The sequence below is a fragment of the Schistocerca serialis genome, chromosome 10, assembly GCF_023864345.2.
Source record: "Schistocerca serialis cubense isolate TAMUIC-IGC-003099 chromosome 10, iqSchSeri2.2, whole genome shotgun sequence".
Classification (NCBI taxonomy): Eukaryota; Metazoa; Arthropoda; class Insecta; order Orthoptera; family Acrididae; genus Schistocerca; species Schistocerca serialis.
Window position 1 is genome coordinate 171,288,143 of NC_064647.1, and position 24,441 is coordinate 171,312,583.

The window sequence follows — 24,441 nt, forward strand, 5'->3', positions numbered from 1 at the left end:
TCCTTTATTGTATGATTATATGATAGCGGAACAAACACTGGTAGCAGTTACTTCTGTAAAATATCTGGGAGTATGCGTGCGGAACGATTTGAAGTGGAATGATCATATAAAATTAATTGTTGGTAAGGCGGGTACCAGGTTGAGATTCATTGGGAGAGTGCTTAGAAAATGTAGTCCATCAACAAAGGAGGTGGCTTACAAAACACTCGTTCGACCTATACTTGAGTATTGCTCATCAGTGTGGGATCCGTACCAGATTGGTCTGACGGAGGAGATAGAGAAGATCCAAAGAAGAGCGGCGCGTTTCGTCACAGGGTTATTTGGTAACCGTGATAGCGTTACGGAGATGTTTAATAAACTCAAGTGGCAGACTCTGCAAGAGAGGCGCTCTGCATCGCGGTGTAGCTTGCTCGCCAGGTTTCGAGAGGGTGCGTTTCTGGATGAGGTATCGAATATATTGCTTCCCCCTACTTATACCTCCCGAGGAGATCACGAATGTAAAATTAGAGAGATTAGAGCGCGCACGGAGGCTTTCAGACAGTCGTTCTTCCCGCGAACCATACGCGACTGGAACAGGAAAGGGAGGTAATGACAGTGGCACGTAAAGTGCCCTCCGCCACACACCGTTGGGTGGCTTGCGGAGTATCAATGTAGATGTAGATGTAGATTTGAACCATTTTGAAAGACGTGGAGGAAAATTTGACCTAGATGAAATCTACCATGAATCAGTGATGGCAAACGGACGACTAGCATATGACTGGAACAAAACCTGGCCACATGACCACATACACGCTTACTTTCCACGACGACCAAAATAAAAATAGGACAACTCAATACTCATAACAGTCGACTAGTAATGCAGGAGCTCTGTAAGGAAGTGGTGGAAAAGAGACTGGATGTACTCTGTTTACAGGAGCCGTACTCTCTGGCTGGAAAAGTTGCGTTCACTGCCTCAACATGGCAAACCGTTAGCAGTGGGGACATCCCCAGAGCGGCCATCCTGGTAACAAACACTGCACTGCGCGTAACACTTCTGTCACAGTACTCCAATAGTCACTGCAGCGTCGTGGAGATACAATCTCCTGCTGGAATTGTAATCACCATTAACATGTACTTCCAGTAGGGAGACAGAATTGAACAGCACATAGACCATCGAGTGAATGTGGCCATGGCGTTGCGGGGACGCAAAATCATTATAACTGCTGACATAAACGCCAAATCCCCCCTATGGTATAGTGGCACAAGGGATGAAAGTGGTGCTAAAGCAGAGGAAATGATTATGGCTCTTCAACTAGTGGTGGCAAACAGACCAGGCAATCCTCCCACCTACGTGGCCGGAGGGGGACAGGGTACCAACATTGACGTGACGCTGGTCACGCCAAACGCAGTAAATATGCTCCAAGAGTGGAGAGTGGTAGACAATGCCACCACTAGTGATCACAATTTAATTACCTTTATTGTAGGAGATAGAGAGTGCCGCTGGGCCGTGGGGTGGGAGGTGCAAAGAAATTTTAGGAAAACAGAGTGGGAACGCCTGGCCAGAGAGTGCGTCATTCCTCCATTACCAGAAGGGGACGCACGACAGGACTTTAACGTGGACGACAGAGCCGAGGGGCTGGTACGTGCAATAACAAGGGCGATGAAGGCGGCCGTACCAACCAGGAGGAGGGCCGTGGCGGCCACACCGGCACCATGGTCAGCCGAGCTACAACAACTGCGTCAGTCTGTCAGGAGACAGGAATCACTACCAGCGCAGTGTCGTCTGGTGGGAAAAGCAAAGATGGCTGCAGTTATACCGGGAGGCAAAAGATAACTTTCAAAAAGAGTTACAGAAGACCAGAATAAAAAGTTGGGAAAATTTTGTAACCAACCAGCTGGCCCTCGACCCTTTGGGTGTGCCATATAGATTGGTGAGGGAGTAGATCCGCTCCCCAACGATGATATCAACGCTCAGGCACGGGGACGGGATGACGGAATCCTGGCAGGAAACTGCCGAGGTCCTTCTCCGGTTCCTGTTGCCTGACGATGACAGGAATGAAGACACCGAAGAGCAGCGTCAATTACAGAATGAAGACCTTGCTAGGTATGTAAATGACGAAGCGGGCCACCCCTTCTCTGAGGAGGAGGTTGCTGCTCTCATCAAGTCCCTAAAGAAAGGAAAAGCCCCCGGGCCAGACGGCATTGGGCGGAGGTGGTGCAGTTCTTAGCCCCACAGCTAGTTGCGCCGCTCACACATCTCTTCAACGAATGCCTCAGGCAGGGCAGATTTCCAAAAATATGGAAAACCGCAAATGTGGTAATCATTAAGAAAGGCCCTGAGAAGGACCCTGTTGAGGGCAAATCCTACAGGCCCATCTGCCTGCTGGACGGCTTTGGCAAACTTCTCGAAAAGTTATTAGCTGACAGACTGACTGCTCACCGCATGCTGCAAGGGATGAGCGGCAGGCAATTCGGTTTCAGGCCGGGACGATCGGCATCTGATGCAATCGCCCTGGCGGCCGGGGTCTGCGGCTCAGCCCCGTGTAAGTATGTTGTTGGCATCATGGTGGATATCAGTGGCGCCTTTGACAAACCGTGGTGGCCTTCGCTGTTCTCCTGCCTTCGGGAGAAGGAGTGCCCAGGGCTGCTATATGGCTGTTTGAGGAGCTATTGTGAAGATTGGGAGGTATGGCTATCATCCCCTAGCGGGAAAGTCGGGAAAACTATCACCAAGGGTTGCTCCCAGGGCTCCGTGTTGGGTCCCCTTTTCTGGGACATCCACATGGAGCCTCTTCTGGAAAGCCTGCAACAGAGCGAAGAGGTGCTAGAGGTGATAGCCTACGCTGACGACCTCCTCCTTTTGGTCGGCGGCCGAAGTCGCGAGGACATAGAACCGAAAATAGAGAGAGCAATAGACAAACTACAACTATGGTGCCGCAACACCAAGATAACTATCTCACCAGCCAAGTCGACTTACTCAGCTAATGAGAAACCCAACCGTGAGAATTGACGGTACGCCGGTTCTTCGGAGACGAGAAACGCGCTACTTGGGAATCATCATCGATGAAAGGTGGAACTTTGCAAGCACACTGAAACCGTAACCCAGAAAGCACTACAACTCCTAAATAACCTGATTTCCATCGGACATAAGAGATTCCACCTTCCGCCTCATCTAATTAAGCTCTATGATAATAGTATACTGACGTCAATAGTGGGTCATGGCTCGGGAGTCTGGGCTCACAGGCTCACGAGGGTGGTGCCTGCCGTGACGGTGAGGAGAGTACAAAGGAACATGATACTAAGGTCCGTGGGAGCATATAGAACATCTCCGGGAGGAGCCCTGTTAATTATAATGGGCTCTCTCCCCTGGATGTAAAGATAAGGCTGCATGGTACTGGGCCAAAAAAGATAACATCACCAAGTAGAGGAAATTATGGGGGCACCAGTCAGGGAAAAAGGGGAGATACGGGGAAGGGAGGAGATATGGGAGTCAGATGAAACTGGTAGAAGAACCTTTCAGCTCCTACCAGATGTTAAGGAAAGATTGATAATGAAATACTTCGAGCCAACTCGGGGATTGTTCCACTTTCTCACTGGTCGGTTTGGGAAAAGGGCGACGCCTGCGTGCGACTGTGGCGGCGCACCGGAGGGTACTCTTGACCATGTGGTTTACGAGTGCCCCCTTTTCCATGATGTAGCCGAAACACTGAGACGACAGTTACCAAGTACAAACACTTATGACCTTCTAAGACAAGAGGAGATCTTTCAGAGACTGAATACGCTAGCCAACGAGGTATCACAAAAAGTATTAAAAACTTTTCTGAGAGACCTTCGTGACTAGATAAATAGAAATCACCGATTGTGACCACTGCCCCAATCCCGTGCCGCCTGTTCGTGGATAGGTCGACTTTACAGTTGGAATCCGCCACGTGCAGGACTAGGGGGACTGGGGTGATCCTGAACTGAGACAACGCACCGACTATGACGTAGCATAGGAAGTAGATTTAGTTAAATAGAATAGGATAGTAAGTTAGGAACCTGCAGCGATAAATAACTTCTTGCCTGCCCTGTGCCAGGGGTACGCTCATAGGGATTAGCTCTATGAGCGAAGCATCCAAGTAGGTTTATATTATTAACACTGGCACAACTGTAACGCTGCAGGCAGTTAATACTAACCTTTCGTAGTAACTAGAAATTAGAAGTAGTCTGCCTAGTAATAATTATAGTACTGTCTGTAGTCAAGTAGAATGTAGAAGCTGCTATTATAAAACTAGAAACATAGGACCCACTAATCATTCAGGTGGTGGGTCATTTTGTATAATTATTATGTTATGAAATAAAGAAAATTTTTTTAAAAAAAAGGTAAGAAGGTGCTTAAAACATCAATATAGGCCTGTGCTGTGATAGTGCCACGCAAAACAACAAGGGGTGCAAGTCCCCTCCATGAATAACACCACCGCCTCCGAATTTTACTGTTGGCACTACACACCATGCCCACAGTACACATCCTGCCATCAGATCGCCACATTGTGTACCGTGATCCGTCACTCCACACAACGTTTTTCCACTGTTCAATCGTCCAATGTTTACGCTCCTTACACCAAGCGAGACGTCCTTTGGCATTTACTGGCATGAAGTGTGGCTTATGAGCAGTCGCTCGACCTCGAAATCCAAGTTTCCTCGCCTCCCACGTAACTATCATAATTCTTGCAGTGGATCCTGATGCAGTTTTGGATTCCTGTGTCATGATCTGTCTAGATGTTTGCCTATTACGCGTTACTTCAACTGTCGGCGGTCTCTGTCAGTCAACAGACGAAGTCGGCCTGTACGCTTTTGCGCTGTTCGTCTCCTTTCACGTTTCCACTTCACTATCACATCGGAAACAGTGGACCTAGGGATGTTTAAGAGTGTGGAAATCTCGCTTACAGACGTATGACACAAGTGACTCCCAATCGCCTGACCACGTTCGAAGTCCATGAGTTCTGCGGGGCATCCCATTCTGCGCTCTCACGAATGTTTTTGGGGGTGTCCGGATGCTTTTGATCACATAGTGTTCCAGGATCTCACCACAGGCAGTGGCTGCAGCGAGATTGAGACCGGCTTTGCTTGTCACCAGGCTCCAGCGTGTCGATCCGCGTGTCCCCGGTGGGGCTGGTCTTCAAGGACGACCCCCCGGCGGCGTCGACCGGCGGCCGGCAGGAGCGGCTGGTGTCGCAGCCCCTCGGGGTACCGGCGCCGGTCTTCGTGAGCTCCGGGAAGCTGCTGGTGGCCGGCGACGCCTCTGCCAGCAAGGACTCCTCCGAGGACTGGTGGCGCCGCCAGAAGAGCGTCCTCAAGGTGGGCGCCGACGGCATCCCCGTGGTGCACGGGGTGCGCGTGCCCGACGACGAGTCCGACCGCTTCCAGACTTGGCGCAACGCGCGCGTCGTCGACAACGTGCTCGTGCCCAACGCCTGGGACGCCGCCAACCCTGCAAGGTAGGGCAGCCGACACCCCACCCCGCCCCGTCACCATCCCCATAGTCCAGTAACGTCGCATCTCACCCGTGCAAGACCCAGTCTCATCCAAAATTTTACCTCAAGTGTAAAACCTTCCCAAACATTCAAACTACACTATCTGCCCAATAGTATCTGGACACATTTCTCTTTAGTCGTCAGCCTTCTGAAAAGGTTTTAATGCAGCGTGCCACTAATTCCTCTCCTGCACCCAACTTTTCATCTCATAGTCACAACTGCAGCCTACGTTCTCGATTACTTGCTGGACATATTCCAATCTCTGTCTTCGTCTACCAGTTTTTACCCTCTATAGGTCCCTATAATACCATAGAAATTATTCCCTGAGGTATTATCAGATTTCCTATCATTTTATCCCTTCTTCTTGTCATTTTTCTCGATACGCTCTTTTCCTCGTCCATTTTCCCTTCTCATTCTTCACCTTATCAGTCTTCCTAACAGTCTTCTGTAGCACCGCATCTCAGAGGCTTCGATTCTCTGCTGTTTCGGTTTCCCCACAGTCCGTGTCTCACTACCATAGAATGCTGTGCTCTAAACGTACATTCTCAGAAATTTCGTCCCCAAATTGAGACCTACATTTGATACTAGCAGACTTCTCTTGTTCAAGAATTCCTTTTTCCAAGCGCTACATTGCTTTTTGTGTCCTTCTTGCTCCGTCCATCATGATTTACTTTTTTGCCTAGGTAGCAGATTTTCTTAGCTTCATCTGCTTCACGATCTCCAGTCCTAATGTTTTCTTGCTGTTCTCATTTCTGCTACTCCTATACTACTTTCCTCTTTCTTCGATTTAGTCTAATTCCTTACTCTGTACTCATTATACTTTTCATTCCATTCAGCAGTCCTGTATTTCTTCATCTCTATCACTCACGATAGCAGTATCATCTCGAATCTTATCATTGATTACCTTCCACCCCTAACTGAAGCTTTCTTTTATTTCCGACACTGTTTCTTCTGTGTGCAGATTGAACAGTGGGGGCGAAAAACTACGTCCCTTTCTTACGCACTTTTTAATCCAAGCCTTTCATTCTTGGTCGTCCACTCTCATTATTCCCTCTTGTTTTTTGTACATACTGTGTGTTTACCGTCTCCCCCTATAGCTTATCCCTGTTTTTCTCAGAATTTCGAACATTTTGTACCATTTTACACTGTAGAACGCTTTTTCTAGGTCGACAATCCCTATGAACGTGAAAAGGCAAACTGATCGTCATCTAGCGCATCCTCAATTTTCTTTCCCATTCTTCTGTATATTATTCATATTATTCTAGTCAGCAATTTGGATGCGTGAGGTGTTAAGCTGATCGTGCGATAATTCTCGCTCTTTTCAGCTCTTGCAATCTTGGGAATTGTGTGCATGATTCTCTCATGTGACAATAAATGTCCTCCCATCCCGTCCCGTCTTCTTTTAGTGTTCGCCACATATTCCTTTCCTCTCCGATTCTGGACAGAACGACCTCATTCCTTGCCTTATCAATCCACATAAGTTTCACCATATGTCTGTAGCACCATATCTCAAATGCTTCGGTTCTCTTCTGTTCCAGTTTTCGCACAGTCCATGATTCACTACCATACAATGCTGTGCTCCAAACGTACATTCGCAGAAATGTCTTCCTCAAATTAAGGCCTATAGTTGATACTAATAGACTTCTCTTGGCCCCGAACGCCCTTTTTGCCAATGCTAGTCTGCTTTTGATGTCCTCCTTGCCCCGTCCGTCGCTGGTTATTTTGCTGTGTAGATAGCAGAATACATGAACTTCATCTACTTCGTGACCACCAATCCTGATGTTAAGTTTCTCGCTGTTCTCATTTCTGTTACTTCTCATTACTTTCGTCTTTCCTCGATTTACTCTCAGTCCATATTCTGTACTCATTAGACTGTTCATTCTATTCAGCGCATCATGTAATTCTTCTTCACTTTCACTCAGGATAGCAATGTTATCAGCGAATCGTATCATTGACATCCTTTCACCTTGAATTTTAATTCCACTGCTGAACCCTTCTTTTATTTCCATCATTTCTTGTTTGCTGTGCGGATTGAACAATAGGGGCGACAGACTACAACTCTGCCTTACACTCTTTTTAATCTGAACACTTCGTTCTTGGCCTTCCAATTTTATTGTTCCCTCTTGTTTTTTGTAAGTCTTTCCTTATTGGTTTCCCATATTTTGCGTACATCCTGCACAGTTTTACATAGTCTAACGCTTTTTCGAGATCGATAAATTCTATAAACGTGGCTTGATTTTTCTCCACTGTTGCTTTCATTATCAAACAGATCGTCACAGTTACCTCTCTGGTGCTTTGACCTTGCCTACAGGCAACTATTCGTCATCTAACAGATCCCTAGTCTTCCTTTACGGTGTTCTGTACATTATTCTTGTCGGAAAGCTGCATGCACTGAGTTTTTAAGCTGTGCGAAAATTGTCGCACTTGTCAGCTCTTGCAATATTCTAGATTGTGCGGATGACGTTTTACCGAAAGTTTTGTTGCCACTTCCCCGAAATATTTTAGAAATTCCGATGCAATGTTATCTATTCCTTCTGCGTTATTTGATCTTGGCTGGCCCAAAGCTCTAATACTGCATCCCCTATCTCTTCCCTGTCGACTCCTATTTCCTCTGCTGTTGCTGCTTCTCCATTGATAGCATAATATTCGCTGCCTCCTTTTAGACTGGCAGAACGCCATCTCGCCATCAGACAAGTCTTCTCCCTCGCAGAGGGCTTCAGTGTACTCTTCCCAGCTAACCACCTATTAGTGGACGTTGTATTGTATTGTATTAAACCAGGAACCTAGAAACGACGGAGTGGCTTCGTCCCACCGTAGCCCTCAGTGCTTCACAGGCCACAGTAGTCCACCCACCCCACCGCCGCCCCACACTGAACCCAGGTTTATTGTGCGGTTCAGCCCCCAGTGGACCCCCCCCCCCCCCCAATCCCCCTACGCCAGGAACGTCTCATACCAATGTTTGCGTGGTAGTGTAATTATGGTGTATGCATACCTGGAAATGTTTGCGTGGTAGTGTAATTATGGTGTATGCATACCTGGAAACAGTGTTTGCACAGCAATCGCCGACATAGTGTAACTGAGGCGGAATAAGGGGAACCAGCCCGGTTTCACCGAGGTAGATGGAAAACCGCTTTGAAAACATCCACAGGCTGGCCAGAACACCGGACCTCGACACTAATCCGCTGGGCAGATTCGTGCCGGCGACCGGCACGAGTTCCCGCTCGGGAAGCAGCGCGTTAGTTCGCGCGGCCAGCCGGGCGGGCTTCGTTCAAAAATGTTCAAATGTGTGTGAAATCTTATGGGACTTAACTACTAAGGTCATCAGTCCCTAAGCTTACACACTACTTAACCTAAATTATCCTAAGGACAAACACACACACACACACACACACACACACACACACCCATGCCCGAGGGAGGACTCAAATCTCCGCCGGGACCAGCCGCGGCCGTAGTGGACATTACTATTTCGTGGTCTATTCAATGCCATTATGACGTCTTGAACTGTATAGCGGACGCTTTCAATCAAGTGTCTCAGTGTGTGTGTAGGAATCATAGCCCATTCTTACTGAAGAGCCCGAATCTGACAAGGTAGTGCCGTTGAGTGCTGCGATCTGGAGCGAAATCGACGACCTAACTCATCCCAAATGTGTTCCGTGGGGTTCAGGTCTGGTCTCTGAGCAGGTCTGTCGATTTCAGAGATGTTACTGCCAACAAAGCATTGCCTCACATGTACCACTTTATGACAGGGTGCACTGTGATGCTGATAGAAAGAATCTTCGTACCTGAACTATTCCGCTACTGTATGCAGTACACAATACTGAAAAAGTGTTCCTATCCTTCCTCGTTTACTGTGTTCTGGACCGCAACTAGGCGACTGTACCATAACCATTAAGAACAACTCCATACCTCCCCCATACTTCACTGTTGGCAGAACAGTGATTGCAGTAAGGTTCTCCAGACATTCACCAGATCCAGACCCATCCATGCTACACTATATAGCATAATTCATCACTCCAAACCACTCGTTTCCAGACAATTACTGTCTACTAGCCCGGCCACGCGAAGTGGCCACAGAGTTAGAGGTGCCACATTACGGATTGCACGGCCCCTCCCACCGGAGGTTCGAGTCCTCCCTCGGGCATGGGTGTGTGTGTTGTTCTTAGCATAAATTAGTTTAAGTAGTGTGTAAGTCTAGGGACTGATGACCTTATCAGTTTGGTCACTGCTTCCAGAGTGGGAAGGCATGCCGGTCCCCAGCATGAATCCGCCTGGCGGATTGGTTTCAAGGTCCAGTGTGCTGGTCAGTCTATGGATGGTTTTTAAGGCGCTTTTCAATCTACCTTGGCGAAAGCGGGCTGGGTCCCCTTATTCCGCCTCAGTTGCACTGTGCCAGCGATTGCTGCACAAACACTGTCCATGCAAACATTTGGGATTACACTCGACTGGTATAAGACGCTCCCAAGGGGGGGGGGGGGGGGGGTGTAGTCCACTGGGAGCTGAACCGCACAATGACCCTGGGTTCTGTGTGGGGCGGTGGTGGGGTGGGTGGACTGCTGTGGCCTGTTGTGGAGATGTGAACCACTGAGGGCTATGACGGGACAAAGCCTCTCCATGGTTTCTAGATCCCTGGTTTAATTCATACATACATACAGTCTACTGGTGTTCCTCTTAGACGACCTCAAGCGTTGCTTAGCATTGATTACAGAAGTTTGTGGCTTAAGAGGAGGTCCTCGACCATTATAACCCCTTCTTATTAACTTCCTATGCACAGTCATCGCAGAATTGCTGGTAGCACTTCAGAACTCACGAGTGATTCCTTCCACTGGTCGCACCACCCAATGCTCGACGGTCCCTGCCCATCACTGCACAAGGTCTCCTTCGTCTTGATTTAGCTGTGGTTGGTCCTTCACATTTGCCGGCCGCGGTGGCCTAGCGGTTCTAGGTGCTTCAGTCTGAAACCGCGCGATTGCTACAGTCGCAGCTTCGAATCCTTCCTCGGGTATGGATATGTGTGTTGTCCTTAGGTTAGTTAGGTTTAAGTTGTTCTAACTCTAGGGTACTGGTGACCTCAGATGTTAAGTCCTATAGTGCTTAGAGCCATTTGAACCATTTCTTTGCGGTTACTTCTTCTCCACTGACAGCATAATATTCCCCGCCTCTTTTTATGCTGGCAGGACGCCATCTTGTCACATCTGCTGCTGATTTCCACAGAGAATTGTCCAGATACTTCTGACTAGTCCGTAAGATTACTAGCGCACTTGAAAAAAATAAAGGGCCTGTTCCTGGTGAAACGTTCTTTAAACATATGAAATAATGCTCGATCTGATCTGTGCAATGGGTACTGAATTCGAATTTTCGTGTTGCGTGTTGTAAGTGCAAGTGATGTTTTTACTCTGTGTTATTGTTACCAAAACTTTACAGTAATTGATTGGGCAATGCAACTCCCAATACCAATAAAGTAATACAGTCACTCCCCTTAGGCACTGAATCAACTGGCCCTGTTCAAAACTGATAACTTTGGTCCCTGTGCAAATCACAAACAAATTAAATTGTCTTACCTCTAAAGCAGCAACGGTGGAACGCGATATATTCTGGTCTCTCATGAAAAACAAAAATATGCTAACTACAGGTTTAGCAGTGTGCAATGCTGGCCGTAATACTTGAAATGCACATGTAATTCATTTCCTGATAAACGAGAACATATAAGAAAATTCAATTTCTTTAAAAAATATGTCCTGGACAGGGAGGCGGTACTGATTATGTTGAATTACTAACACTAAGTTTCTTAGCAAAATTATATTGCAAGTTAAGTTTGTCTTCTCAAAAACATCTGACAATTGAAGTTACATTACTCACAACTGATTCACAAACAATGAGATTTAAACAGCACATATTATTTGGCTTCACTAATCCAACAGAGGCAGCAAAGGACCTGGAAGAACAGTTGAATGGAATGGACAGTGTCTTGAAAGGAGGGTATAAGATGAACATCAACAAAAGCAAAACGAGGATAATGGAATGTATTAGAATTAAGTCGGGTGATACTGACGGAATTAGTTTAGGAAATGAGACACTTAAAGTAGTAAAGGAGTTTTACTATTTGGGGAGCAAAATATCTGATGATGGTCGAAGTAGAGGGGATATAAAATGCAGACTGGCAATGGCAAGAAAAGCGTTTCTCAAGAAGAGAAATTTATTAACATCGAGTATAGATGTAAGTGCCAGGAAGTCGTTTCTGAAAGTATTTGTATGGAGTGTAGCCATGTATGGAAGTGAAACATAGACGATAAATAGTTTAGACAAGAAGAGAACAGAAGCTCTCGAAATGTGGTGCTACAGAAGAATGCTAAAGGTTAGATAGGTAGATCACGTAACTAATGGGGAGGTACTGAATAGAACTGGGGAGAAGAGAAATTTGTGGCTCAACTTGACTAGAAGAAGGGATCGGTTGGTAAGACTTGTTCTGAGGCATCAAGGGATCACCAATTTAGTATTGGAGGATGGCGTGGAGGGTAAAAATCATAGAGGGAGACCAAGAGATGAATACACTAAGCAGATTCAGAAGGCTGTAAGTTGCAGTAGGTACTGGGAGATGAAGAAGCTTGCACAGGATAGAGTAGCATGGAGAGCTGCATCAAACCAGTCTCGGGACTGAAGACCACAACAACAATCCAACATAAACTCAGATCATCAAATTATATATGGCTATGTTAACAAACCTTAGAAACATTACAAAACTGAAATATCGAACTAGCCTTTTTATCAAAACAGTTCACGTACATTATGGGGTTACTCAACAATTGCAAATCATCATCCAACTTGTCTATACTAACTCGCTGGCAAAAACAGAAATCGTAGTGATTTAACATCTTTACCTTGGTTGCATGAAGACTTCTTCTCCCATGTTCAACAGTACTGAAATACCTACATTAATCTAACAGTTGGTGACTTCATACAGCACACTACGAAAACTGCCTACTCCGTCGTCTTTCCCTCACAGACAGCTACCTACAACTGTGCGCCAAGCGCTGTCTTACTCACACACTGTCAGTATCTCTGGGTCTGCGATACAAAGCCTATCAAAGACATACATCGTTTACAAAATCATATTCGGGTGCAACATACAAATGTGCCCCAGTTTTATCCTTTCACTGGTACACTGGGGTTTAGACTGAATGGCTCTGCATGTGAGGGTTTAAATGGTCCTCAGGTTTCATTGAATCTATATAAAACTGGGAACACCACTTACTACAAGTTACTACAAGCGGACAGGACATTTTGCAAATGAAAACAATCAGCGAACAAACGTTTCTAGAAATTACTGCAACCAGCCATCTTTTGTGATTCTTCAATTTGTGTTTGCCATGACAGTTTTCAAATTGCCTAACTATTCACCATCATAAGGTATACCTGTATTATATATCCGGACGGTTGTGGGGGTGTAACTTCCCAACAGATAAAATAATAATATGTATAGCATTCACATTCAGCGTAACCTCCCAATAAATAAATTCCATAACCTATCAATAATAAAATATGACTAACCTCTAACCTCCTAACAAAAAATGTGACTCACTTATAACCTTTCACTAATTGACTGACTGTGAATCTAAACTGGTAAATTTGGACGTCAGCGGTGCTGCGTCATGGTCCTGAAAGACCATACTGAATAAATTGAAAATTCTTACCTCAATGAAGTCGCTGGATAACGCATATACACTCCTGGAAATGGAAAAAAGAACACATTGACACCGGTGTGTCAGACCCACCATACTTGCTCCGGACACTGCGAGAGGGCTGTACAAGCAATGATCACACACACGGCACAGCGGACACACCAGGAACCGCGGTGTTGGCCGTCGAATGGCGCTAGCTGCGCAGCATTTGTGCACCGCCGCCGTCAGTGTCAGCCAGTTTGCCGTGGCATACGGAGCTCCATCGCAGTCTTTAACACTGGTAGCATGCCGCGACAGCGTGGACGTGAACCGTATGTGCAGTTGACGGACTTTGAGCGAGGGCGTATAGTGGGCATGCGGGAGGCCGGGTGGACGTACCGCCGAATTGCTCAACACGTGGGGCGTGAGGTCTCCACAGTACATCGATGTTGTCGCCAGTGGTCGGCGGAAGGTGCACGTGCCCGTCGACCTGGGACCGGACCGCAGCGACGCACGGATGCACGCCAAGACCGTAGGATCCTACGCAGTGCCGTAGGGGACCGCACCGCCACTTCCCAGCAAATTAGGGACACTGTTGCTCCTGGGGTATCGGCGAGGACCATTCGCAACCGTCTCCATGAAGCTGGGCTACGGTCCCGCACACCGTTAGGCCGTCTTCCGCTCACGCCCCAACATCGTGCAGCCCGCCTCCAGTGGTGTCGCGACAGGCGTGAATGGAGGGACGAATGGAGACGTGTCGTCTTCAGCGATGAGAGTCGCTTCTGCCTTGGTGCCAATGATGGTCGTATGCGTGTTTGGCGCCGTGCAGGTGAGCGCCACAATCAGGACTGCATACGACCGAGGCACACAGGGCCAACACCCGGCATCATGGTGTGGGGAGCGATCTCCTACACTGGCCGTACACCACTGGTGATCGTCGAGGGGACACTGAATAGTGCACGGTACATCCAAACCGTCATCGAACCCATCGTTCTACCATTCCTAGACCGGCAAGGGAACTTGCTGTTCCAACAGGACAATGCACGTCCGCATGTATCCCGTGCCACCCAACGTGCTCTAGAAGGTGTAAGTCAACTACCCTGGCCAGCAAGATCTCCGGATCTGTCCCCCATTGAGCATGTTTTGGACTGGATGAAGCGTCGTCTCACGCGGTCTGCACGTCCAGCACGAACGCTGGTCCAACTGAGGCGCCAGGTGGAAATGGCATGGCAAGCCGTTCCACAGGACTACATCCAGCATCTCTACGATCGTCTCCATGGGAGAATAGCAGCCTGCATTGCTGCGAAAGGTGGATATACACTGTACTATTGCCGACATTGTGCATGCTCTGTTGCCTGTGTCTATGTGCCTGTGGTTCTCTCAGTGTGATCATGTGATGTATCTGACCCCAGGAATGTGTCAATAAAGTTTCCCCTTCCTGGGACAATGAATTCACGGTGTTCTTATTTCAATTTCCAGGAGTGTATATCTGCTCTTATAAGAAATTTTTCTGGCACAGCCCAGTGCAATGCTGGCCGATAGATTTGTCATGTATAAAAAGAAACAACTGATTTTTCTTTACAATAATCGGAATGACCATGGATTGGAGAATTTAGTAAATTCTTTAAATTGAAATGAATGATTGTCAAAAGTTACTTTTTATGAGAAAGATTATTATTATTAGATTTTCTTTAAAAATATTTACATGGGACTTGATATAACAGTAGTACATATGCGCGAGGCTGCTTTTTCTTTATACAACATCGCTCGGGCACCGCCATCGCTCCCCACGACCGACCCACCCAACTCGATACACCAGACTGCTAGCAACAACTTACTCCTACTGCCACACAGTTCCTACTGCAGTCAACACTGCTCTCTGGTCTGAGATTCTCTTATAGCTTACATATCGCAGGCAGCGCGTGAGCAATCCATCGAAATTACATCCGCTCGAGTGCGCTAGCAAAAAATTCCTTAGTCATGGACCTCTTACAGGGGTAGTGTAGCTGTGGCAAGATATAAAAACGGAACATGTAAGCAGAATGACATGAATTAGTTACAACGTCACTTCGACTTGAAGGCATTTGGCCTACTTACAATCATTACTTCAATAAGTGAAGATGGACGAATGGGAACCGAATTTAATGCACGTTCATCAAAATGTTCCATAAAAAAGGTTCGCCACTGCTGGAGACTAGCAACAGTCATTCTGCCCGTCATTTCACAAAAATTACCACCGTACAACAAGTACTTGGTCGTCATAACATGTCGGAATAACTGTATCGTTTCAGGAAAATGCTCCGCCAACAGTTTCAGTGTGTCCTCCACAAGGAACTTTTGTAAACAGTGAGCTCCCCTTCATCCGTCTTCATTTTAGCGCCATCTTGATGACACGTTTATGGTTTGGCCATACGGGGTAAAGCCAACGTCTTTGCCGCAGTGGTAACACCGGTTCCCGTCAGATCACCGAATTTAAGCTCTCTCGGGCTTGGCTAACACTCGGATGGGTGACCATCCGGTCTGCCGAACAATGTTGGCAAGCGGGGTGCACTCAGCTTATGTGAGGCAAACTGAGTAGCTACTTGCTGACAACGGCCGGGAGAGCGGTGTTCAGACCACATGCCCCTCCATATTCGCATCGGATGGCGCCTAAGGGTTAAGGATGACGTGGCGGCCGGTCGGTACCGCTGGACCTACCGAGACCTGTTTGGACACAGTTAGTCATACGGCGTAGAAGGTGTTGAGCACTTCTTTGAACATTTGAACAAGATGAAACCGAACATCGAGTTCACTTTCGAAACAGACGAAAAAGGAAGGCTGCCTTTTTAGATGTTTTTGTACAACGAAAGTCGGATGGACGACTCTGTCACGCAGAGAACCGCAAGCCGACACACACTGATTCATATCGTAGCGCCCAGAGCTTTTGACACCCATTCCAGAAGAGAACAGTTTTATATACATTGGTACACAGGGAGAAAAGTATATGTTAGGAGAACCACTTGGCTTCTGAAATTAATCATCTGAATTTCGTGTTGCGATAGAACGACTATGGCTGACATGGTATGAAGCTAGCGTTCTCCAAGAAGAGCAACAGTGAAAATGCTGAACGTAGTGAATGACTTTCACGTAACACTGGGGTAAATTTCTATAGTATCCATTATTTGTTTCACGAACCGGTTTTCGGTTGTTACGCCATCATCAGGTACAAAGATAAGTATGTGGTGGAGTGAAATTTTATTGGATCAAAGATTTTAAATTAGTGCGTGCACAGTGTATCTCTATTTCCGGAGACTAAAAATGTTAATGTTAGAATTAGGAAAAAAACAAGAGGAATTATTTTCACTGTAAATGCGACGTAAGATTATTTAACTAAGATAAACTAAGATAACTAATAAACTATAGACAATTACAACAGTTGTATACAGAAAAAATAATTGAACAACAAACTTTGGTAACATTCCATAGCTGAAGAAATTAATCTTGTCTTTAACAGGTCCTGAATTACATACACCAAAAAAGGTTTTGCATCACCCCGGTCCTCAGAACTCATGAAGATAGACCTTGACTGTGGATATTGTATCACAGACACAGTTCCTTTGACTGTTCAGAGATATCACTAATCCCGCCCAAAGATGTAAACAACCATGCATGAGCAGCGCCTATTAGACGGAGGGGGTCAGACAGCCAATCAGTTCCAGTCACTCCACTAGGAAGGACGTACACGGCTCGTGTTGTCTGTAGTTCAACCATGCGTAGACTGTCAATACCTCAGTTCAACCGCGTCCGCATTGTTACTTTGTGCGAGGAAGGGCTCTCAACAAAGGAAGTGTCCTGGTGTCTCGGAGTGAACCAAAGCTATGTTATCGGACATGGAGCAGATACAGAGAGACAGTAACTGTCGATGACATGACTCGCTCAGGCCGCCCAAGGACTACTACTACAGTGGATGACCGCTACCTACGGAGGAACCCTGACAGCAACGCCACCATGTTGAATAATGCTTTTCGTGCAGCCACAGGACGTCGTGTTACGTCTCAAAGTGTGCGCAATAAGCTGCATGATGCGCAACTTGACTCCTGACGTCCATGGCGAGGTCCCACTTTGCAACCAAGAGACCATGCAGCATGGTACAGATGGGCCTAACAACATGCCGAATGAACCGAAGAGTGTCACATACGCCTTCAGCCACACAATCGTCGGAGACGTGTTTGGAGGCAACCTGGTCAGGCTGAACGCCTTAGAGACACTGTCCAACGACTGCAGCAAGGTGGAGGTTCCCTGCTGTTTTGGGATGGCATTATGTTGGGCCGACGTACGCCGCTGGTGGTCATGGAAGGCGCCGTAACGGCTGTAATATACGTGTACGCCATCCTCCGACCGATAGCGCAACCATATCGGCAGCATATTGGCGAGGCATTCGTCTTTGTTGACGACAATTCGCGCCCCCATCGTGCACATCTTGTGAATGACTTCCTTCAGAATAACGACATCGCTCGACTAGAGTGGCCAGCATATTCTCCACATATAAACCCTATCTAACATGCCTGGGATAGATTGAAAAGGGCTGTTTATGGAGGACATGACCCACCAACCACTGTGAGGGATCTATACCGAATCGCCGTTGAGGAGCTGGACCAACCTTGATGAACTTGTGGATAGTATGCCACGACGAGTTCAGGCATGCATCAATGGAAGAGGACGTGCTACTGGGTATTAGAGGTACCAGTGTGTACAGCAATTTGGACCACCACCTGTGAAGGTCTCGCTGTATGGTGGAACAAGATGCAATGTGTGGTTTTCATGAGCAATAAAAAGGGTTGCAGTCAGTAGTTCGTGCTGCAGTTCGGCGGCATCGTTCGTGTGTGGATGTTAATGGTGACCATTTCGAACACCTACACTGATATCTTTAAGTTGGACTTTCAGCAACACTTTCACCAAAAATGAGACAACTCTGTCAATTAGTTTGCAAATCATGGACTTTTAAACAGTGGATACATCTTTTTGGACCTCCCTGTATATAACCCAGACAGGGATCACCCAGAAGAAAACAGAAGAGGTAAGACTGTATTGTTCATAATGATCCGCCACGTCATATTAAATATGTTTAAAATGAGGTATATTGCTGAAATGCATGAATGCTAGTTACATATGTTTCCGCTACAAGTTGTATGGGATCCACCAGATCGGTCAACAAGACAACTAGCGGTATCTGTTACAAATTAGAGGAACTGCTCACATTTTTAAAAAATTCAAGGGAATGTGATTATACGAATCGGTCATCGAAGGGCTTTCTAAATAGGAATATAAAGTGTATTATTTATTTTTTGTTAAAGAATCCATGTAGCCCAATTATACACAATAATCCCTTGGCCGCCAATAAAAAATTTGCTGAGGTGGTCTGGAGATATGGAACTAATGTATGAAATACTGTGAAGGGATCTGGAAGGAAGACTTCCCTTTAACCCAACAAACTACCATCACACAAATTTCTTCCTTCGTCCGCATTCCTCAGCGATGTCCCTCTCTGATATGAAATCAGACGTAAACCAAGGTCCTGCAACTCCTACTGATCTTTCAAGGAATTCGAGAAGTCGGAGTTCAGCAACATCATGTTTACCGTTTTCTTCTGCTTTACCACTGCCAACGAAAACCATCCTGGTACCACAAAAACGAGGAGAGGGAAAAATTCAGCTTCCCATGTGGCTTCACCAGTTTATCTCAATCGTGCAAGATGGAAGAATATATCGGAATTTGAAAACAGACAAGGAAAGAAAGTCAAGGGCTGCAGAAATGCGTTGGATATTCAAGAGAAGCCTTGAAATCCAGAAGACGATTCATTTTCATCATCATCACCAAAATCTGACTCTGAGGAAGAAAACGTACCTTGTGGTTGCTACCTCTGATGTGTGAAGAGAGGGAAATGGATCAGGTATAATTGCGAGGTGTGGTTTCGCGAAACTTGTATGAGCACTGCTGGTCGTAAACCATTCCGCTTTGGGAAATGCATGTAACAACTACTGCAACGATGAAAAAGTGTAATCTTCCATACTGTGTATGTCATCAGTCTTTTGACTGGCTTACTGCGGTGAAATCTTCTGCTGCACCAACGTCTTCAGCTCAGAGTAGCACTTGCAACCTACGTGCTCAGTTATCTGCTGGATGTATTCCAGTCTCTGTCTTGCTCTACAGTTTTTACCCTCTATAGCTCCCTCTAGTACCACGGAAGCCATTCCTTGATGTCTTATTGTTGCCGCAAGGGTTGTTGTTTGGGGGAGGAGACCAGACAGCGAGGTCATCGGTCTCATCGGATTAGGGAAGGACGAGGAAGGAAGTCGGCCGCGCCCTTTCAAAGGAACCATCCCGACATTTGCCTGGAGCGATTTAGGGAAATCACGGAAAACCTAAATCAGGATGTCCGGACGCGGGATTGAACCGTCGTCCTCCCGAACGTGAGTCCAGTGTGGTAACCACTGCGCCACCTCGCTCGGTCCTGATGTCTTAACAGATGTCCTCCCATTCTGTGCCTTCTTCTTTTTAGTGTTTTCCATACATTCCTTTCTCCGGGAAATCTCCTCATTTCTTACTGTATCCGTCCACCTAATTTCCGGTTTTCCCACAGTCCATGTTTCACTACCATACAGTGCTGTGCTTTAAACGTACGCAGTCAGAATTTTTTTTCTCCAATTAAGGCCTATATTTGAAACTAGTAGACTTCTCTTGGCAGGAATGGTCTTACTGCCAGTGCTATTATGCTTTTTTATATCCTCATTGCTCCGTCCGTCATGGGTGATTTTGCTGCCTAGGTAGTAGAATTCTCTAACTTCATCTACATCCTGATCACCAATCCTGATGTTAAGTTTCACGCTGTTCACATTTTTGGTACTTCTCGTTACTTTCATCTTTCTTCGATTTACCCTTCATCCGTATTCTTTTCTCATTAGACTTCTCATTCCATTCAACATATCCTGTAATTCTTCTTCACTTTCTCTGCGGATAGCAGTGCCATCATCCAATCTTATCATTGATATCCTTTCACTTCGCACTCTTGCACCTTTCTTTTAAGCTTCTATTAAGCTTCTTCGATGTAGAGACTGAACAGTAGGGGCTAAAGGCCACATCTCTGTCGTACACTCTGCTTGATCAGGGCACTTTGTTCCTGATCTTCCAGTGCTATTGTTCTGTCTTGGCTCTTGTAGACATTGTATACTACTCAGGTTTTCCTAGAGCTTACCCCTATTTTTCTCATAATTTCGAACATTGTGCAAGACTTTACATAGTCAAACGGTGTTTCCATGCAGACAAATCCGTGATTTTCGTTTAGTCTTCCTTTCATTATCAACCGCAATGTCAGATCTGTCTCTCTGATGTCTTTACCTTTCCTAAAGCCAAACTGAGCAGCATGTTACAAATCCTCAGTTCTCTTTTCCATTCTTCTGTATGTTATTCTTGGCAGCAACTCGGATGCAAGAGCTATTAAGCTGATTATGTGATGATCCTCGCACTTGTCAGATCTTGCAATCTTGGGAATTGTGTGGATGATGTTTTTTTTCCGAAAGTCTGATGATTTCTCGCCTCACACGTACCGTATATCCTACACGCAAACGTGAATAGTCGTTTTGTTGCCACTCCCTCAAATGATTTTAGAAATTTAGATGGAACGTTATCGATGCCTCCTGCCTCATTTGATCCTAAATCTCTCAAAACTCTTCTACGTTCTGATACTACTACTAGATCCCGTATCTCTTACCAGTCGACTCTTGTTTCTTCTTCTTTTACATCATAATCGTACAATTCGTCCCCCTTATAGAGGCCTTCAGTGTGCTCTCCACCCATCTGCTCTGTCCACTGTATTAAGTAGTCGAATTCCTGTCACACTCTTAATGTTGCGACACTTGCTTGACTTTTCTATATGTTGAGTCGGTTCCTCTGACAACCATTTTTTTTCGACATCTTCAGGTTTTTCATGCGGCCATTTAGCCTTAGCTTCCGTGCAGTTCCTATTTATTTCATTCCTAAGTGAATTGTATTGCTGTGTTCCTGAATTTCCTTGAACATTTTTAATTTTTTCGCTGTTTAAATATTTTAAATTTCGCTAGTTACAGTGAAGAAGAGTAGATGTTGAAGCAATGAATCACTATCATACGGAACTTACAACTGATCTATTCACGATTAACATTTAACATGCGTAGCAAAATATTTACTACTCCTTTGGGGTCCAAACAGTTGAAATGATTAGTTTACAGTGAAAAATTTAAGTTTTTAATGTGATTGAAAGTACGTAGCTGGCAGTAGTCTGCAGCACATCTGTTAGAATGGGAATGGCATGCGAATGCATATTTTATCTCGTCGCTTATGCGCTTTGCCCTGTACTGAATTTTTCTGACTGCGAGAATGTAAACTGTCAACAACTTTAAACCAAACCAAAACTGCATGAATTTAGTAACACAAAACTGACTCGGTTGCAATACTATTGCTTTGAAATTGGCCCTGGTAATGAAATAAAACTTTGGCAATCTGAAAAAAATGGTCCCTGTACTTAATGAATGCTATCGCTCTTTGCACTGCTCTCTGTTAGTACTTTAAATTGCATAGTGCAGTTGCATTGTGCAAGACTATTGCTTAGCATACATTTTACGTAAATCGAATATGACTGAGACAATAACTTTTCGAGCAAAATTCTTAATCAAAAATGACATGGGTCTGGCAACTGGTATTGACTTGGGGTAAGTAGCAATATGGCACTAACTTTAAAACTTGTATCTTGACTGTTTGAAAGTTAATAATTCTCACAATTAAGACACAATAAACTGATTACACATTAACAACTAGGCTTACAAAATCATTGGATGCGAGTGCTATACATTGTCTCAATCATCACTTGCGAATATGCCCATTGCATTGGTAACAAACAACTTTCTTTACCTTAATTATTTCCAGTATGGTATCTTGCAAATAAAAACCATTACTGCCCGTAGCGAGTAAGTATATATCCAACACACATCAAATACAACACGTCTTTACTCTTGAGAGTCCTTCATACATCTCTTATCTAAAGTTACTCTTTACATTTTTACACTTGCATGTCTTCCATACCTCTCTCTCTATATAGAGTTACTCTAACACATTACCCATAACACCTAGAACCAGCGATCGCTGTTGAGCAGCGACGCTACTACACAATCGATACTACATTTGACCATCTCTGGTTCAATACATCTACTTCTTAATCTACATGGTTACTATGCAATTCACACTTAAGTGCCTGGCAGAGGGTTGATCGAACCATTTTCATAGTACTTCTCTACCATTCCACACTCGAACGGCGCGTGGGAAAAAGGTACACCTGAATCTTTCCGTTCGAGCTCTGATTTCTCTTATTTTATTAAAATGATCATTTCTCCCTACGTAGGTGCGTGTCAACAAAATATTTACGCTTTCGGAAGAGAAAGTTGGTGATTGAAATTTCGTAAATAGGTCTCGCCGCAAAGAAAACCGCCTTTGCTTCAGTGACTGCCACCCCAACTCGCATATCATATCAGTGACACTCTCACCCCTTTGCGCGATAACACGAAACGAGCTGTCCTTCTTTACACTTTTTCGATGTCCTCCGTCAATCCTACCTGGTAAGGATCCCACACCGCGCAACAATATTCCAGCAGAGGACGGACAAGTGTAATGTAGGCTGTCTCTTTAGTGGGTCTTTCGCATCTTCTGGTGTTCTGCCAACAAAGCGCAGTCTTTGTTTCACCTTCCCCACAATATTATCCATGTGGTCTTTCCAATATAAGTTGCTCGTAATTGTAATTCATAGGTAATTGACAGCCCTTAGATTTGTGAAATTTATCGTATACCTAAAATTTATCGGATTTCTTTTAGTACCCATGTGGATGACCTCGTACTTGTCTTTGTTTAGTGCCAATTGCCGCTTTTCGCACCATACAGAAATTCTCTCTAGATAATTTTGTAATTGGAATTGATCGTCTGATGATTTTGTAGACGATAACTTACAGTGTCATCTGCAAACAATCTAAGGGGGCTGCTCAGATTATCACCTAGATCATTTATGTAAATCATGGACAGCAGAGGGCGTATGACACTACCATTCGGAATGCCAGATATCACTTCTGTTCTACTCGATGATTTACCGTCCATCACTACGAACTGTGACCTCTCTGAGAGGAAATCACGAATCTAGTCACACAACTGAGACGATACTCCATATGCACGCAATTTGATTAATAGTCGCTTTTGAGGAACGGTATCAAAAGCCTTCAGGAAATCTTGGAATATGGAATAGATCTGAGATCCCTTGTCGACAGCACTCGTTACTTCATGGGAATAAAGAGCTACCTGTGTTGCACAGAACGATATTTTCTGAATCCGTGTTGGTTTTGTATCAATAAGCCATTTTCTTCAAGGTGATTCATAATGTTCGAGTACAGTATATGCTCCAAAGTCCTACTGCAAATTGAGGTCAGTGATATGGATCTGTAATTCAATGGGTTACTCCTATTTCCTTTCTTGAATATTGGTGTGACCTGTGCTACTTTCCAGTCTTTAGGATCAGACCTTTTGTGAAGTGAGCGGTTGTATATGATTGCTAAGAAAGGCGCTATTGTGTCTGCATACTCTGAAAGGAAGCTAATTGGTATACCATCTGGACCGGAAGCCTCGCCTTTCTTAAGTGATTTGAGTTGTTTTGCAACGTCTAAGCTATCTACTTTTATGTCACTCATGCTAACAGCTGTTCTGGTTTCGAAATGTCGAATATTTACTTCGTCTTCTTTCGTGAAGGAATAATGGAAAACTGTATTTAGTAACTCCGCTTTAGTGACACCATCATCGGTAACGTTTCCATCGCTATCGCGCAGTGACGGTATTGACTGTTTTTTGCCGCTAGAATACTTTACATACGACCAGAATCTCTTTGGGTTTTGTACCATATTTTGAGACGATATTTCATTGTGGAAACTATTAAAAGCATCTCACATTGACGTCCGCACTAAATTTCGAGCTTCCGTTAAACTTAACCAGTCTTGGGGATTTTGAGTTCTTCTGAATTTAGCATGCTTTTTTCGTTGCTTCTACAACAGTGTTCTGACGCGTTTTGTGTATTATGGTGGATCAGTTCCGTCTCTTATTAACTTATGGGGTATGAATCTATTGTTGTCGGTACTGCGTCTATGAATTTGAGTCATATCTGGTCTACACTTACGTAATTTGCTTGGAAGGAATGGAGACTCTCTCTTAGGAAGGCATCAAGCGAATTTTTATGTGCTGTTTTAAACAGA

The 24,441-nt window shown here is 45.2% G+C and overlaps 1 protein-coding gene across 1 annotated transcript in view; it reads left to right on the forward strand.

Moving 5' to 3' along the window:
* The window catches only part of LOC126424639 (uncharacterized), a gene marked incomplete at its 5' end in the record, with an annotated part of 146,099 nt that overhangs the window by 27,641 nt on the left and 94,017 nt on the right, over window positions 1–24,441 (forward strand). Inside the window, one exon of the mRNA XM_050087372.1 lies at window positions 5,096–5,456. Within this exon, the coding sequence (XP_049943329.1) occupies window positions 5,096–5,456 (361 nt within the window). The remainder of the gene's footprint in view (window positions 1–5,095; window positions 5,457–24,441) is intronic.